Consider the following 18,545-nt stretch of genomic DNA (forward strand, 5'->3'; position numbering starts at 1 on the left):
TCCGTGACAAAATCGTAATTTATAAATTAATTGTGTGTTCTTTCTTATAATGTTATCCAGATTGGTACTGAAGAGCCCTAAGGCATCGAAACATCGATGTCTACCAGTGAGGATGACAGTGTTCCATGTAGGTGAAATTTGTTTCGAAAGAATTTTTTCTTTCATGTAATTCAATGTATATATGAAAGTAGATGTTTCAGGAGGAGTTTTCCTTCTAGTTTGTGTGAAAGTTACTTCTTTGCATGATCTACACATCTATGTATCGAGTTACTTCTTTAGAAATTGATTGCTTCCTTCCTTCCTTTCGAAGATTCCCATATTTTTTGTATCAAGTTGGATTAGTAGAAAGCCAAAAAACTTTCTTTTCCAAAAATTTATCACTCCTAAAAATATAACCCTTTCAATATAAACGTTTTCAGTATTATTAATATAGTTGCGGGGAATACTACAGAGACTGTTGAACGATCTGAAGCTGATATCCAAAAAGAAAAACGAGATCTGGCTGTGGAATTCATTTTCTGTCTCGTATTGATTGAGGTTTTGAAACAAATGAGTCTGCATCCTGGTCATGAGGATCTTGTTCAGTATATCGAGAATCTTGCAATCAAACATTTCAAACACCATGAAGGGTAAGTGGGTTTTTATTTCAGAACTCTCATTCTGATTGTAGTAATTTTGTTTGTGTTATAGTATTCAGAACAGTCCGAATAGTGCCAATATACACATGATATCGGATTTGTATGCGGAAGTGATAGGAGTTTTGGCGCAGTCTCGATTTATGTCTGTCAGAACTAAATTCATGGCAGAGCTGAAAGATCTCAGGTCTCGAGAGTCTAGTCCAAACACGACTCAGAGCATTATAAGTTTGCTGATGGGAATGAAGTTCTTCAGAGTGAAAATGGTTCCCATTGAAGATTTTGAGGCCTCCTTTCAGTTTATGCAAGAGTGCGGGCAGTATTTTCTTGAAGTCAAAGATAAAGATATCAAACATGCTTTGGCTGGACTTTTTGTTGAGATTCTCGTTCCTGTTGCTGCAGTAAGTTCAAAAAAAGTCCGCTTGGAATAAAATTCGTAGTTTGAATAATAATAATAACGAGCCCTTTATTCCAATTCAATCACATACATTATATATGAGACTGAATATTAGTCTGATTATTCTTTTTTGTGTGATGAATATTCGCTTGGCATTATGTGTATTGCCCCACAAGACAATATAATGAGAAATTCGTGAATATATCAGAGTTTAATATACATTTAAAAGCTGTAATGCATTGAAAATGATTCTGAGTTGAAGAATGGCGTATATACATTATTGATTATTTTGGATTCATTGTTGAAATTTGTTTCCCGTCTCATATTTGAGTCGACATATAATCCCAAAAATTTGGCATTTTCAGAGGGTACCATTATGTTGCTGTTCAATGAAATAGACCTTAGCTGTCTTGAAGAGAATCGTAAACATATCGTTTTTCCAGCATTAACAATCAAACAATTTTTTTTCTATACAATAAACTGAAATGTTCAGCTATTGTGTTCATTTAAGTTTGAAGCTACACTGGCATGTTGGCACTGTCTACTATAGTTATATCATCTGCACGAATGAAAGAAATATCAATGGGCCTGAAATAGAGCCCCGAGGAACTGAAAAATCCATTTTGTTTTCAGAAGATCTTTCTTCTTGAAGTTGCTATTGGCTACTATAGTTGTACCATCTGCATACCGAACAATATGTTCAGCATCTGATGAAAAGATAGGGAACTTCATAATCCATATTATATTCAGAAGATCTTTCTTGTTGAACTTATACATATACTTTTCTTGTCTGAAGATATGATGATAACCATCTCCAGATAGTTCCTCTGAATCCCAAGGAATATAATTTATGTTTGATAATGTCTTTTGTTAGATCAAAAAGATGTGTTAATTTAGGTTTTAAAATTTATCGGATTTCAACCATCACTTTGAAACCAACTCACAACACAACTCACACAGCATTAATAGCATTATAACTTAGAAATTATTATCAAATGCAACTATTTTAGTAATATAATTAACTCGTATTCAAGATTGTAACATTTGAAATTAACAATTTTATATCAAACATAACCATTTGATTAATAGTTTAATAAATTCTTCATTTTTAAATGATTCTGGGTGGAGAAATTCAGAATAGTGGGATTTATTAATGAAACTTTCTGCTTTTACTCATATCTGTTTTCTGTTTAAAATCTGTTTTTCCGTTAACCAAATATGACTTTCAAAAAAAAAGTATCTACTATGAGAGCAACAACAGACTTATTGCACTATGTCGCTTTTGAAATGATTAAAAACAAATATATAATAACGGTATTTGTAGATCTTGGAAAAGCATTTGATACTGTGAACGTAGATAAAATTATAAGCAAACTGTTTAATATGGGATTCAGAGGTGTTGCTTATAAACTGCTAAAAACATACCTAACAGACGTATTCCAAAAAAACTTTATTGTGAGATTTTCACTAAATTGTTTTACAAAAACGCAACACGTGTTTCGCCATACAATGGCTTCATCTGGCGTGTCTTTCAACTGTTGAAAGACACGCCAGATGAAGCCATTGTATGGCGAAACACGTGTTGCGTTTTTGTAAAACAATTTAGTGAAAATCTCACAATAAAGTGTTTTTGGAATACGTTAGTTATGGATTTTCATCAAGTATCGGCCGATTCCATCATATATACCTAACAGAGTGAAAATTATACACAACATTAGAAAACAATCAAAGTGATGAGTATAATATAAATATTGGTGTGCCACAGGGGTCAGTTCTTGGACCTATACTATATCTTTTGTATGTCCACTCACTGAAAATGGCTGGTTTGAGTGCAAGATAATATTATCAATGGCCATTGATAAATAAGCTAGCATTAAATGTTGAAAAAACTGTATATATGGTGCTAAAGCACCATGGCTACTGATAAATGAGCTAGCATTAAATGTTGAAATAACTGTATATATGGTGCTAAAGCACAAAAACAAACCAAATCGGACAATACACTTATATATAAACAACTTACTAAAAGAAGTCGAAGTTTACAAATACTTAGGACTGTTGATCGATAATAAACTCTAGTGGACAGAGCATATCAACGAAGTGATAACAAAATTGTCTCAATGACAGGAGCATTAAAACACTGTGCAAAATATATAAACCACAATGTCAAACAAACAATATATTACAGCTATATTGAATCACATATAAGGTATCTCATACCATGTTGGGGCAATGCATCACAACAATTAATTAACAAACTAGGAAGAGCACAAAACAAATAAATAAAAACTTTGTATAACTTGTATCGACCAATTTCCATTAACATTGTTTATGAAATAATGGGATTCCTGAAAATATAAAAACCATTACACTTCAACAAGTTAAGCTTATACATGGAATCTTGAATAAATACATCTTACGTAATACGACCATGGAAACAGTAGGAGATACACATAATCACAATACAAGGAATGCTGTAAGACTGAAATAAATATACATGAGAACAAAGAAAAATCAGGATACACCCATCTATAGAGAAATCCAGCAATGCAATAAACTTCCTGTAGACTTCACAAACATTGCTTCTACGACTGAATTCAAAAAAACTTTTGAAAATTGTATTCAAACATGCAGATAACTGTTTAGAAAGTAGGTTGATTGAGTATAATTTTACCATGTTGAAGCTATCAAACAATAGTTACACTAACATTTAGTTGTATAACTTTATTTTATTTTATTTTTTTTATTTTTTTTCATCTTTAAAGTACATCTTTATATTTTTAAATTTTCGTCTTTATATACACATTTTTTGTTTTTATTATTTTGTTATTTTGATATTTTTCAAAATAACTACAAGATTATATTGATCAAAGAATACTTTGTAGGCCATTCTGATTACTGGCCAATTATATGTTTATAAATAAATAAATAAATAATGCAACAAAACAAAGGAGCTCTTTTGTAAAAAATTACAAATTCATTTTGAAGAAGATATAAATTGAGAAGTAGTAAACAAAACAGTCAAAATGTTATGTATATACAATAATTGATTAGATATTTAGGAGGTAGATGAATTTATCTCATTCAGTAGGTATCTAATTATTTAATTGGCGAACATGCAATATCCGTTCTAGATAGAGACAAAAAGTTCAAATTATTTTTCATACAGAACATTTTAAACGTTCTTGTCTCAGCAAGTTAGCCGTTGCTGAGACTTTGAGATACTCTGAGTGATCAAAAAATAAAGTGAATTTTCATTTTTCTCAAAAATATTCATTATTTCGTTCCCTTTAAAGTAATCCCTCCCAGATATAATACACTCGTGCCAGCGTTTTTCAAATCCTCGAAGCAGTTATGATATGCACTTTTTGGTATCAGTGATTCAGGTTTCATCTGCTTAGGCGACGCAAAACGCCGTCCTTTCATGAGTTTCTTCAATCTTGTCGCAGGGGGACAAATCTGGTGAATTCGGTGACTGAGGCATGATTACGATGTTGTTTTTGGACAAAAAATTACCAACAAGCAAAGACTCAACATTTTCAACGGTTGTTGATGTGCTGGGGAATCCAAAGCGAGCGTCATCATTCACATCTTCTCGACCTTTCATGAAAAGTTTGAACCAATTGTGAACATTTTCTGACTCAGAGTACAATCAGCTTATGCTACTGTCAACAGTGTTTTTGAGCACTTAATCCAATTTTTCAGAAAACATTTGATGCAAATTCTTTCATGCTGCATCATTAATAACTCAGGTAAACTTTCAGTAAATATTCAAAATTACTTTTCCAAATTCAACATAATAACATCTTTCATAAGTAATAATAATTTAGGCAAAATCATATTTAATGCAAAACCTAGACGTGACAGAATGAAGAAATCTGGCATATATAGAATAGAATGTAGTGAATGCTCTGCAGTATATACAGGCCAGACCGGTAGAAATTCCGAAGTAAGACTCCGTAAACATGTTGGTGTAGACAAAAAATCTTCTATGTACGAACATCTACAAGAAACAAACCGCAAAATAAGTAAGGAAAACCTCAAAATCTTACATATATGTAGTAAAGGAAGGAAAATGAATTTGTTGGAAGCCATGGAAATCAATAAATCAATTAAAAACTCAAAATATAGAACCCTTAACGAACAAACAGATTTGTGTAGGTCTCCACTTTCGAATTTATAAAGTTGACATTGCAATTAAGCACAGTTTGAAGTTTATGTAGTTGGTATTAATTAATGTATGTATATATCTTATTACCTATTCTCGGATATATATACTCAGATATTTCTCTTAGGTCAGTAGTGTTAGAATACTTGAGAATGGTGTAAAAAACGAAACCTTGGTCGTATTTATATCAATAATAATAATAATAATAGACACTTTATTCACAGTAAAAAAAAAATATATGAATATATATGAATAATACAATTGCATGGAGTGAACAAGTGATTAAGGATAAGTACAAAGTACTTGTTTCCTTGAAATTAACAGATAAATAGACAAATAAAAAAGGAAAAATATATGTATAAAAATTATCAAATGGTAAAATTTTAAAAATATACAACTCTAAAACTAATATATATATATATATATATATATATATATATATATATATATATATATATATATATATATATATATATATATATATATATATATATATATATATAGTCAGCTTGAATTCTATAAAGAATACAATTCAAATAATACAAAAAAGTTAAATGACATACATTGGTTGTATTCCACTAGGGTTCATTAAGAAAGTGGAAATTAGATAAAGTATTTTATTTATATCATTTAATATTTATAGGTATTGTTTTTAATAAGTCTATTATTCAATGATGGTTACTTTCCGTTTGGTGATCATAGAATTGCAAGGACAATTCATGTGAACTGGTTATAATGTTTCATGACTTCAGTATATTTAGTGTGATAGTTTGTCAAAGACTGATCTGTTAATGAATATTATGGATGATTGTGTGATAAAATTCATCAAATTGGAGATTAGGTACAGTTTCCCTTTAAGGTATATTCTCAGTCTCTTACACTCCCTCGACTGAACAAAAAGAGTTTCTTATTGATAACAAAAGAGAACTTTGTAACTGATTTTTTCATAAAAGTGACTCCTTTTACTGAAAAAAATCTCATAGAATATCCATCCTTCCACTAATAAAATATTTATATGTAAATTTTAGAAATGAAGGGCATCACACATATCATTTTTTTTAGGCTGTGAAAACTGAAGTAAATGTGCCCTGTTTAAAAAATTTCGTTGAGATGCTGTATGCCCAGACGTTGGATGCTAGTACAAAATCAAAGCATCGACTGGCATTATTTCCTCTGGTCACATGTCTACTATGTGTGAGTCAAAAACAGTTTTTTCTTCAAAACTGGCATTATTTTCTTGCTATGTGTCTATCTCATTTGAAAAATAGGGATCCTAAAATGTGCCGAGTTGCTTTAGGTAAGTATTGGAATTCATAATATAATAGTCAACATTTACTATCTCAAATTCAAGGTTATATGGTTGATAATTTCATTTGTAAGAAGTATCGCAGCAATAAATTCAGGTCAGGACTCATTTTTTTTCATTGCAATTATCAATTGCAACAGCTGCTCGAAGAAGCCTTATAGCACTTCTTTCAAGATTTGCGAACTGTAAAGCGAACTTACAAATAATTTGATCGATCTCAAAATCAGACTTTTATTTATAATTGGTCTGTATGAAATACTATTCATAATAGTTTTCTGTATACATAATTATTAAGTGTTCGCGATTCTTTACCAAGTTGAGATGTTGAACAAGCAATGTATGCAGCAAAAAATTTCGTCATTCATTATCCAAAATTAATGAAGGGCTAGAGGAACGAAGGGCTAGAGGAACAAAAGGCTAGAGGAACAAAGGGCTAGAGGAATAATAATGATCATAGCATGGAAAATTGCAAACAAAAAGAGAAAATTTGAAAAGTTAATAAAACCTGACTACCTTACCCTAGTTGTTTCTGAAATTACATAAATAAATGTGTTAGGAAAGCCCTGATTTTTTTCAACTTGAAACAAAAGTAAGCGTATCACAAGGATATACATATAATCTCAGGGGGAGGAAAAAACTAGTCTTGGATAATTTTGAGGTATATTCAAGGAAACCACTCTCATAAGTTTCGAAAACTTTAATACTTTGATTGCAAAATACTAACTCGGAATAATGTTAGTAATGAGATATCATCTGAAATTGATAATTTTTTTATATCACGTTTATCCTTTCAAATAGAAATGTGTCACTAAAAACGTGACTTTTTCATTCTTGTTCAATCTCCGTCCTGATTCAATTGAATTATTAGAAAGGGTTTCAATTGTAGAATAATATTATTGTATTTTTTAGATGAGTAATTATTTCATTTGTTTAGATGGTGAATGAATATTTGAAATATTACAATATAAATATAATTTGTCTGAAAAAATACATGAACATATTTTATATGAATTTACGTTTCTCGGCCAGAAAAGCCTCATTTGTTTCACGAGTACAATAACCAGAAATATTTAATTCAAAAAAATAGAAAGGCCCCACGTTGGGCCCTAGAATTTTGTGCCATTCAAACTCTCTGGAATATTTTTTGTATTGAGTAAACAATCAAACGAAATAGTTTGTCTCGATATCCGAAGTTTCAAATAGGAATTATAGTTTTAATTCTTATTTTTATTCCTAGTCTCTAAAATATGAATGTGAAGGAAATTTCAATTATCATCAATAGAAATATATTTTAATTTAATTTCATTTAATATTTAATATAATCATATTATACAAAAGCACTGTAACAATAGGATTCTCAAAATCAATATACAATTTATACAATTGAAAATGATAACAATACAATAAATATGATGAATATGATATGATATATACACACACACATATACATATATATACACATATATATACATACATATATACACACACATATACATACATACATACATATACCATACATTTTTACTAGGAAATATACTATACATTTTATAGTTCAGCAAGTTAATCGAGGATTTGGTTAGCTATACTAATTTCTGATTACATTACTGAGTTTGGCACCTAAGTGATTGAACACTTGTATTGTGCAACTCTATTATATATGCGGATTTCAAATAAGTCTTGTAACAAAATGGCTTAGGAATAATATTAAAACATAATGAAAACTTCATAAGCGTATGTCAGCAAAGAAGTGTAAATGTTGCATTAATTTATTTATTTATATTTATAGCGTGCTTTAAATCAAAAAATGATTAATAAAAGTACGAGATAATTAACCTCTGGTGAAAGTGAACCGCTGCACACATTTTTCAGTTTTTTTGTAAACAAATATTATTTTCTTACAGAATCTCTCTACCGCCTTTTGTGGGTATACATGATACGCATAAAGTGTGAAAGCAATTCTGCTACACAGTCGAGACTCCAAAGCATCGTTAACTCTCTTTTTCCCAAAGGTTCCAAGGGCGTCGTACCGCGAGACACCCCTCTGAACATTTTCGTGAAAATTATCCAGTTCATTGCACAGGAACGTTTAGATTTTGCGATGCGCGAAATTGTCTTCGACTTATTATCTGTAGCCCGACCGTTCAAACTGATTTTAACTCCTGAAAGAATGAGTATTGGTCTGAGGGCGTTTCTCGTTGTTGCCGACAGTTTGCAACAGAAAGAAGGCGACCCGCCTATGCCTAGATCTGTAGGCGTCCTGCCGAGTGGAAACACTTTGAGAGTACGCAAAACATTTCTGAATAAAATGCTGACCGAGGACACTGCCAGAAGTATCGGAATGAACGCGTATTTTCCTCACGTTAGGAGGGTTTTCGTTGACATCTTGAGAGCTTTAGACACCCAGTATGGACGTCCGCTCATGATGACCAACACCCAAAATGTTAATAAGGAACCCGATGAAATGATCACCGGCGAGAGGAAACCTAGAATAGAGTTATTCCGAACTTGTGTTGCTGCCGTACCCCGTCTGATACCTGACGGAATGACCAGCGCCGAGTTAGTTGATCTACTAAGTCGACTCACCGTTCATATGGATGAAGAACTAAGAGGGCTGTCGTATTGTAGTCTACAGAGTTTGGTGGTCGATTTTCCTGATTGGCGACAAGATGTTCTCTGGGGCCTCACCCAGTTTGTTGCCAAAGATGTTTTGGATACTTTTCCCCAGCTGATGGATCATGGGTTGAAGATGATTTTGACATTGTTATGCGCCTGGAAGTCTGCTGTTACTGGAAACAATACTTTTTCGACGAATACATTGCGTTTAGGTAAGTGCTGGTTGCAAATCAATCGTTACCTTTAATTTTTGAGGAATTCTCATCAAGATTCACAAAAATTTAAATTATATTGAAATAAAAGTATCAAAAACATTAAATAATTTCAGTTTTCTTATTTCCTTGTGTTTTGTCATATCATGACAACTTTCAAACACTGATTAATATTGATTAAATAAAATACACATATATTAATTAACAAATATTAATAATAATGATAAAAAAATTTTACTTTTAACATGGTCCTATCATCGTTACTGTGACACCCTTTTACATTAGAATAATGATTTCCAACTTCATTTTTTTAAATTGTTCGTCACATATCTGTCTCATTACTTTATCATGATCACCATTACTTTTAACATTCGAAATTTGATTTTGTCAATATCTTTTTTTAACCCCAAAATTAGTTTTACTAATTGCTCTTTTTTTTTCGTCACTCAGCACTTTCTATTTGGAATGAGATTTATACGGCTGTTTCACAACTATAACTTTCAAAATCTTTATGATGAATCTGCCGCTGCAGGTTCTTCCGGGTTTTTCTGCAGCTGAAAAAGCAACTGCGCCACTGGGATCAATGAAGTTGCCTCAGAGCGCCAAATAATTTTTGTAGTTTCATAACTTCATGATTTGTATTACTTTCTTCTTCACTGTTACCAAAATACAATCAAATCTGAACCCGTTATCCTTAAAAAAAAGTAAAATGTAAAATTAATTGTGATCTGTTTCAAGAGATCAACAGTATTGAATAGATGATTATTTTTATTTTATTTTTTACTGATATTTTAAGAACATTCTTGATGATATTATTAGTAATATCACTAGCGAAATTAGTATTCTCATTATTGGAAACAACTTTAGTGATTGAATACTTGCAGCGTTATTCTGCTGAAATCTATAGCTCTAGTCGGCTACAAAAATATGATGACAAAGGAACGAATTCAATACTGCCAGATCTACAAATCTAGCAGCTCCACAAAATTAGCAGAATAACCCTGCTTGACTATAACCAAATGTCTATGTAACTTGATTACAAAGTCATCTAGTTCACTTGGTAGTTTCGTTTATTTTCTAGTAGGTCTAAATTGCGGTTAACATAATAATATATTATTTTAATGACATTATTTTTCATCCGAGTTTCATTTTCTACATACATACAGGGTGATTCAAAAGTACTTTGACAAACTTCAGGAAGTGATTCCTCACAATATTCTAATATGAATTGTCCAAATAAATAAATGTCCGGAAACGCTTCGTTTCCAAGATACAGGATGTTGAAGTTTTATTTTTATTTTAGTTTTTTTCTATTAACTTTTGAAATACTGAACTTAATTAAACGAAACTTGGTAATAGGAGGTTTTTGAGATGTCGAATTCGAACCTGATGTTCTTATTGGTCTTACTCGTAGGGGGCGCCACCTACACGTCTTTTTCTTTTTTAAAGATTCGAAACTTTTTTGGGCGTACTTCTAGCACATTTTTCAGTAAAAAAATCGATTCCTCTATCATATCTACGTAAATAAGCTACCCTTGTTACTAGTCGCTGTAAACAACCGTTTTCTAAATATTTGATAACATGCATCGATTTGATAATCGATGCATATTAGAATATTGTGAGGAATCACCTCCTGAAGTTTGTCAAAGTACTTTTGAATCACCTTGTATAATTTATTTTCACTATTTCTCATTGGAGTTTTCATATTGCTGATTGACCTGCATTTCCAACATTCCTTCACTGTCTTGTCTGTTATCAATTTGTCGAACTTCAAAATCAAGTAGTACCAAGTTTTTTTATGAAAAAATTTCAAATGTTCGATTTTCCATGACCACATGTTTTGTTTGAACAAATCAATTTTCAGAAAGCTTTGCATAAGAGGTACTTCAAGAATTCAGTAAACATATCTAAATAAAATTAATCACGTTTTCAGAATTTGAGAAATGCTAATATAACGATTTTTTTGAATTACTGAACAATTCAGTATCTGGTAAGACTATGGAAAACAACTCTTATTCAGATGGAAACCTAGCAAGATTATAGTGACATTGAATAACAATCAAAGTAACGTTTCATGAATTAAATATTATTTTCAGTTTTCCACTTTTATTGTTCATTACTTTTTCAACTTAGGGGTGAAAATAATTTTTTTCAGGCAAGGATTACAATGATTTGAAACCAGGCCCACCAGATCCAAATCTAACTAAGAGAACAGATCAAATCAAATCTGAACCATTGTCATCAGTTCTCCACCTGGTAGAAGCACTTGCTCTTGTCATGCTTTGTACCTACAGATTACCAACTCGCAGGCTGTGTGTTTTGATATTGAAAGAAGTGAAGAGCTTGTTGAAGGTACTCAACTGCTCAGAACATCCCCCTCTCATCGACGTGATGGATCAGTATTGCTTTCAAGTCGTCGAGAAATGTTCACCACTCTTGCCTCCAACCGAAAAAACAGCCATGCAGTCCGTGGCTAATATCGATTTGCAATGGTTGACCGATAGGAATTCTTCCATTTGGACTGCTGGTTTATTTGAGGATGGCTCTGTGAAGAATGCTGCCAATTACAATTTTTTGGTGGTGGATCCCTGGAGTGTTTGTTATTTTGGATTTTTGGAGAAAGATATTATTTTGAGCTTGTGCCCTCTTGTGACAATGCATTCGTGGCCCATAGTATTTACAAGACTGAGCGCTTTATATACTGTTGTTGATCCGACGTGAGTTAGTTTCATCAATATGTTACAGTGTCATTTCATCCTTGGATTTGTTTCAGACCTCTGAATGATAACAGAGCCTCGCTGTTGAGGAGTGCAACTGCTGTGAAGAAACCCCCTACGGAACGTGATGCTTACATGCATTTATGGAAAAACTATATAACATTCGCTTTTAGAGTGGCTCCTCTGATATCGAATCCCATTGTTCGCTGTGCCAGTCCAGATCTGAGTTTGAGGTATCCAAATATACAGGGCGTTCCTAAATCATATATATACCTATATAAATCCATACCCTTGAAAGCTTTATCAATGTTTTTTGATGATCAACAAAAAATCTGCCAAGAGAGATTATATTATGCAGCAACTTTTTGGGGCGAACTTTTTAGTTTACTCTCCATTACTTGAGCAGGTTCTCTGTTGATCTATATTTGATTAGTTTTTAGATTGTGGGAGGTTCGAAACCAAAAGAACATCAAGGAATACTGATGTATTTCAAAGAATATGCTTCATTTATGATATAACAGGGCATTACATTTTTAATATATTCTTGAACATTATCGTACGTACTGTATTATTTTGAAGCTTTCAACTCCAAACTTAGCACACAACCTGCTGTTATCATTGTTCATGAAACGTTTGAATATTACTGGAGTACCAAGTGATCATCTTCAAGAGGAAGATTAAACTGTTTAATCTTCCTCTTGAAGATGATCACTTGGTGATCGAAACACGTGTCGAGGTGTTAAAAATAACGATTTGGTGTTGGGAAAGAACTCCAGTAATATTCATTACTACACCAAAGGTTCCAAGCAATGCATCATAAGTACATAAAACGTTTGTAAAAAAAGTATTGAACTTTTTAGAGGGTGTTATTTTTTTTCAGGTTAATTTTTTAATTTTACCGATTATTTTTATGTCGCCTTGCAAACATTTTGTGTTCAAACTGTCATGTTTTTTACTTAATTTTGATATATTACATCAGACACAAGAATGTTCAAATACAGAATGAACAATTTGTTTTTTTTTTTACAAAAGAAGTAGCCAGTGACATACAAAAAGTTCGGATGGGTTGACTGGCTCTGGACCTAAAAAAGTCCCCTACGAGGGTTGCGTTTTATATTTTTGGATTAGAGAACGCAAACAAATATTAATCATCGAAAATCACTTTTTTGTTGAGGAATTGGCCGCGGTGGTAGTGCGCCCGACTCACGATCGGAAGACCGTGGGTTCGATTCCTGCCTCGACCAAATATTTTTCTCGAGAGAATTTATCTGGTTGAAGTTGGGATGATTCTGCAACCGTGTCAGGAATCATGCGTTAAAAGGTAAGACCTCGTTAGTCCTTAGCTCGCACAAGTTTCTCAACTTCTGAGAGCTGTCGTTCGTATGAGGGCGACAGCTGATTAACGGAAAAACAGATTTCAAACAGACAGATTTTTTTTCAAAATATTCCCCATGAAGATTTATACACTTTTGCATGCGTTTGAACCAATTGTCGAAGCACTTTTGCCACTCTGATTGAGGTATCTCCAAAACATGCATGCTGAATGCAGCAACCGCTTCTTCAGGTGTCGAAAAACGTTGACCTCTCAGTTTGTTTTTACGTGCGGAATAAAAAGAAGTCATTCGGTGTCAAGTCAGGACTACACGGCGGATGACTCATCAAATCGATGTTTTGGGAGCTCAATGCAATTGTTTGAGCCGATGTGTGAAAGCTCGCATTGTCGTGGTGAAGAGTGATCCGTCTTCGGCGGTTGGTTTTCCTGATTTCATGGAAGACAACTGGCAAACAAATGGTTGTGTACCACTCAGAATTGACTGTTCTGCGTTCTAGTGGTACGGTTGCGACATGTCCATTTTTGCCAAAAAAACAAGCGACCATTTGCTTGGAAGTGCTTCGTGCGTGAACAACTTTTGATGGATTTGGTTCATCTTGAAACACCCATACAATCGACTGCTGTTTACATTCGGGCTCGTACGCGTAAATCCACGCTTCATCACCTGCCACGATGTCATAGACGTGTTCCGAAGCACGGCGATCGTATTTTTTGAGAATTGCCTTTGACCAATCGACACGAGCCTTTTTTTGAGTGATTGACAAATTGTGTGGGATCCAACGCGAACAAATTTTTTTGACAGTCAAATTTTTATGCAATATTGAATGTATGTTGGTCCCACTAATGCCTAAGGTTGTCTCAATCTCAGGATAGGTCACATGACGATCTTGCAATATCAGTTTGCGCACAGCATCAATGGTTTTCGGAACAACAACTGATTTTGGACTACCTTCACAAAATTCGTCTTGGAGTCAACTACGAGCACGATTGAATTCACCATACCATCGATAAACACTGGTCCTTGATGGAGCTTCATCGCCAAAAATTGAATTAAGTTCATCCATGCACTGTTGCTGAGTTAATCCACGTCAAAAGTTGTAAAAAATAATCGCACGAAAATGTTCACGATTTAATTCCATTTTTGAGCCGAGATTAATCTTTAAAGTTACTGTAAACAACACATATAGCGCGCGTATGTCAAAATGTTCTGAGTACTTATAAGCTCAAAAATGTCCAACTTTACGATAGAGCTGTCAGTTGCCAGATTGCAACACTAGGGTTGCCAAATCCCAAAACATAAAAGGCAACCCTCGTAGATACCTTTTATAATCAATCATTTCATGGATATTGACAAAAGATGATCTTGGGCCAAGTTTGGATTTCATAAGTTCAAAAATATAAAAGGCATTTAGTACATTCTAGTTTAAATGAGCCACCTTAAATATATCATTTGATATTGAGACTTTAAAAAAGGTTGTGAAACATGTCAAATTCATTTGATATGTAGAATTCTGTTTAAAAATCTGTTTAAAATCTGTTTTTCCGTTAACCAGCTGTCGCACCCCTACGAACGACAACCCTCAGAAGTCGAAACTTGTGCGAGCTAAGGATTAACGAGGTCTTACCTTTTAACGTGTGATTCCTAACACGGGTAAGACGATAGCAAGTGAAGATCGATTGTTCAGACTAGGGCTTGAACCACCGACCAACACGGCAGTCAATTCGAGTGAGTGAACAAAGCACCCATGCCGAACCGCTTGGCTACCGACCGACCGTATGAATTGAAGAATTGAAGCGTATGTTGAAAAATGAACATTTCCACTAGAACAAAAACACTGTCTTCCGACGTATAGCTAACCAAATTGGCATCATCAGGAGATGAAAGGGTGACCTGTTTAACTGAAATGCACTCTGTGATAAAATACGTGGGCTATTCAAAAAATAAGGTGAAAGTTAAAATTTCGCGGTCTACGTACAGTCGATTAGCGATTTTTTATGTTGGTACATTCGTCACAAACATATGTTCACAGTTTTAGCTGCTTAGCATGTTCAGTTTGTTGGTGAGAGGCATAAAAATTGAAATTGTTTAGCCTGTTTGGCGATTTTCTGCTATCGAAAAAGATGAATCAAAGAATTTGTGTCAAATTTTGTGTGAAAAATGGAATTAAGTGCTCAAAAACACTTGAGCATTGCTCAGGAATTGTTGAATGATGTCACGGCAACCCAGATTTCGTTAAAAGAGTGACGAATCATGGGTAAATTGTTATTACATTGAAAAAAAAGTCCAATCGTCTCAATGGAAGAGCCCAGGAGAGCCACTACAAAAAAAAGGACGCCACGTTCGCTCAAATGTCAAGCCTTTGCTCACTGTTTTCTTCAATTATCGTGGCGTAGTGTATTAGGAGTTCTTGCTGCATGGTAGTACGATCAATAAAGACTATTATTTTGAAGTTATGCCCCGTTTGCGAGAAGCAATCACCACAATGCACCTGCTCATTAGTCATTGCTTGTTCGTAATTTTTTGGTCAGAAACAACACTGTTATCATGCATCAACCACCATATTAACCAGATTTGGCCCCCTGTGACTTTTTCCAGTTTTCAAGTTCAAATCGACCCATGAAAAGACGGCGTTCGCGACTGTTGAGGACATACAAACCGAATCACTGAGAGAGCTCAAGGACATATCAAAATGTGCATATCAAAACTGCTTCGAGGTTAGGAAAAAAACGCTGGCACAAGTGTATTATATCTGAGGAGGTGTATTCTGAAGGGGACAAAATAGAAATTGATGAATAAATAATAATTTTTTGTGAAAAATGAAGAATATCAAAAGTGTAATGCTCTGTTACCTCATAAACGAGTTTTTTCTCTCAATTATCCTGACATTCAGGAACTCTCTGTACCTGCCTTCTTATTTATTTATTTTTTAGAACTGATTAATAATTTTTCAAATTGTTTCAGTTCATCACCAGACAGTTTCAATACTGAAAAGACGGACAATAAACTTACCCCAACAAATATTTCTTCTATATCTTTATACAAATTGGTAGTGCCACATTTACGTTGTGAGGTGACTGATATTAGAGATGCTGCAGTATATGCGCTTGGAAATATAAATGGATCTGCTTTAAGGTATTGTTATATATTTTATTATGTGAATGTGCGAAATGTCATATTCTTTCTAGGGATTTGTTTGATGAATTAACCGTTTACATTCGAGAAGCGATTGATAAAAAACAGGAGAATGTGAGAAGAAGGAGAAGGAGAGATGCTTTAAGACTGCAAATTATGAGACTGCTAGAGTATATTGCTGAAAACGGAACTTTTGCAATAAGCTCCTGTGTATTAGACAGAGATTCTCAATCTCTAATTCCCATATTGGTCGAATTCATAGATGGGGTTCGATATTATTTAGAAAATGAACCTGACAAAAATTCAAGCAGCGTTAGGGACCTCACCCTACATTTCTGTTATTTCATCAGGAAAATGATCAAAAGTTTCAGCTGTAAGTAACTTAATGTTATTTCTTACTCAATATTTTATTGGAATGAAAAAGCATAAGGTGTAATCCCCATTCCACTACAAGATATGCTAAAACTTCAACTGGATGGTCCCAAAAATATAGCCAATACAGTAGAATATTGAAGATATTTTTTGGCATGCTATGTAATATTAATCATTTACATTATTCTTTCCGATGCAAATCGAAATATAGGTTAGGTTAGGTTAGGTCCAAAGTGAGTGGGTCTATTCCACCCTTCACCGCAACTCGCAAGGGTTTATTGTGGCTGACAACTATTCACACTCGACCAAATGAACCCAGCTTCTTAACGAAGTCGATTACTTTGTATGGTGAGTGGTCTTTCAGTCCAGCAGGGCAGACACAAAGTATGTGCTCTGCTGTTTCATCATTTTCCAAACAGAGGTGACACACACCGTCTTCCGACAGTCCCGAGTCTCTGCATATGATGATTCAAAGGACAGTGACCTGTAAGAAGGCCTGTTAGACATCGTAGTTCATCCCTACTGTAGTCCAACAACTGTTTGATATCAAGCTTTGAAGGGTGAATAAACGCCTTGGAGTGAACCAATCCTAGACTATTCTGCCAGAAGTCCATAAATCTACTTACCATCCATGTGTTCAATCTTTGTTTGGCAAAGCCTAAAGCGATGCCAATAACAGGTTCTGGTCCGATGAAGCTGCTTGCAGCACCCTCCTTTGCAAAGAAGCCAGCAGTCTCATTGCCTTCCAGGCCAGTATGGCCAGGAATCCAGACCAGAAACAGTCTGTTAAGTCTTTCTATCGAAATAAAGTGATAAAACAACTACTTCCTCACGGATAAATTAGTTTTCTTTTTTATCTGATCGAAATATTACAGGCATATCATGGACATAGCATAGAATAACTTGTTTCGTCTGCGGCAGACATCGAGGACGTAGGTTATACCTCGAAGTCTTAGCAATGACTGACTGGCGATCTCCTAGTTCACTCATATTTATAATTTTAGAGGGTGGTGGGGGTGATGGTTGGGATGGTGGTAGTGGGATGTCCATGCGAATGTTCACTCCAGATTGGTCCGTACTTTAGCTGGGTTGTTCTGATTGGTCCAAGTTGTTGACAGGTACGCCGCTAGTGGGATGTCGATCGGTGTTGTATTCTACCCCATTTCTGACTGGATGCCATATACCATCTTCTTTTATATCGAAATTGTTGTGATGTGAATAGATCTCATTGGTCTCCTTATGAAGTCGTGCGCTGTCTTGATTTAGACAAGACAGCTGTTTCTTCGTATTATGTGGTCAGTTTCTGCTATGACATGTTCTGTGCTTGCGTTATTGTATCCTGGTGTTGATACTGCATTTGGTAGTTCCAATATAAATTAAGCTACAGAAACCTAACCCTCTAAACACCGACGGACTTGACTGTCGCTCCTACGTCACGGTAATGCTCATACAACTCATTGGATCACCCTGGAAACTGATGGAACAGCTCTAGAAAAGACAGGGCATTCTAGTGTTTTCAAGAGGAGATACACGTGGGGCTGAGTTTGACCTTGACGCAGTCGATCGGTCGGCGTTACTTCTTTTTAGGGGATAATTTACAACAGTGTCAATGTTTAATTTATATTAGAGTCTACGTTTTATCAGTATAGTTTATAAACT

The 18,545-nt window shown here is 34.1% G+C and overlaps 1 protein-coding gene across 1 annotated transcript in view; it reads left to right on the forward strand.

Annotated features, from left to right (window-relative positions):
* Positions 1-18,545, forward strand: part of LOC111501877 (microtubule binding protein furry) — a 116,388-nt gene that overhangs the window by 13,323 nt on the left and 84,520 nt on the right. The window contains 8 exon segments of the mRNA XM_074176297.1: positions 420-629; positions 691-1,036; positions 6,263-6,497; positions 8,408-9,331; positions 11,487-12,048; positions 12,105-12,281; positions 16,344-16,514; positions 16,568-16,887. Coding sequence (XP_074032398.1) covers positions 420-629; positions 691-1,036; positions 6,263-6,497; positions 8,408-9,331; positions 11,487-12,048; positions 12,105-12,281; positions 16,344-16,514; positions 16,568-16,887 — 2,945 coding nt within the window.

The sequence above is a fragment of the Leptinotarsa decemlineata genome, unplaced genomic scaffold (assembly GCF_025532065.1).
Source record: "Leptinotarsa decemlineata unplaced genomic scaffold, Ldec_3_MD MMD2_tig00001719_RagTag_RagTag, whole genome shotgun sequence".
Lineage (NCBI taxonomy): Eukaryota > Metazoa > Arthropoda > Insecta > Coleoptera > Chrysomelidae > Leptinotarsa > Leptinotarsa decemlineata.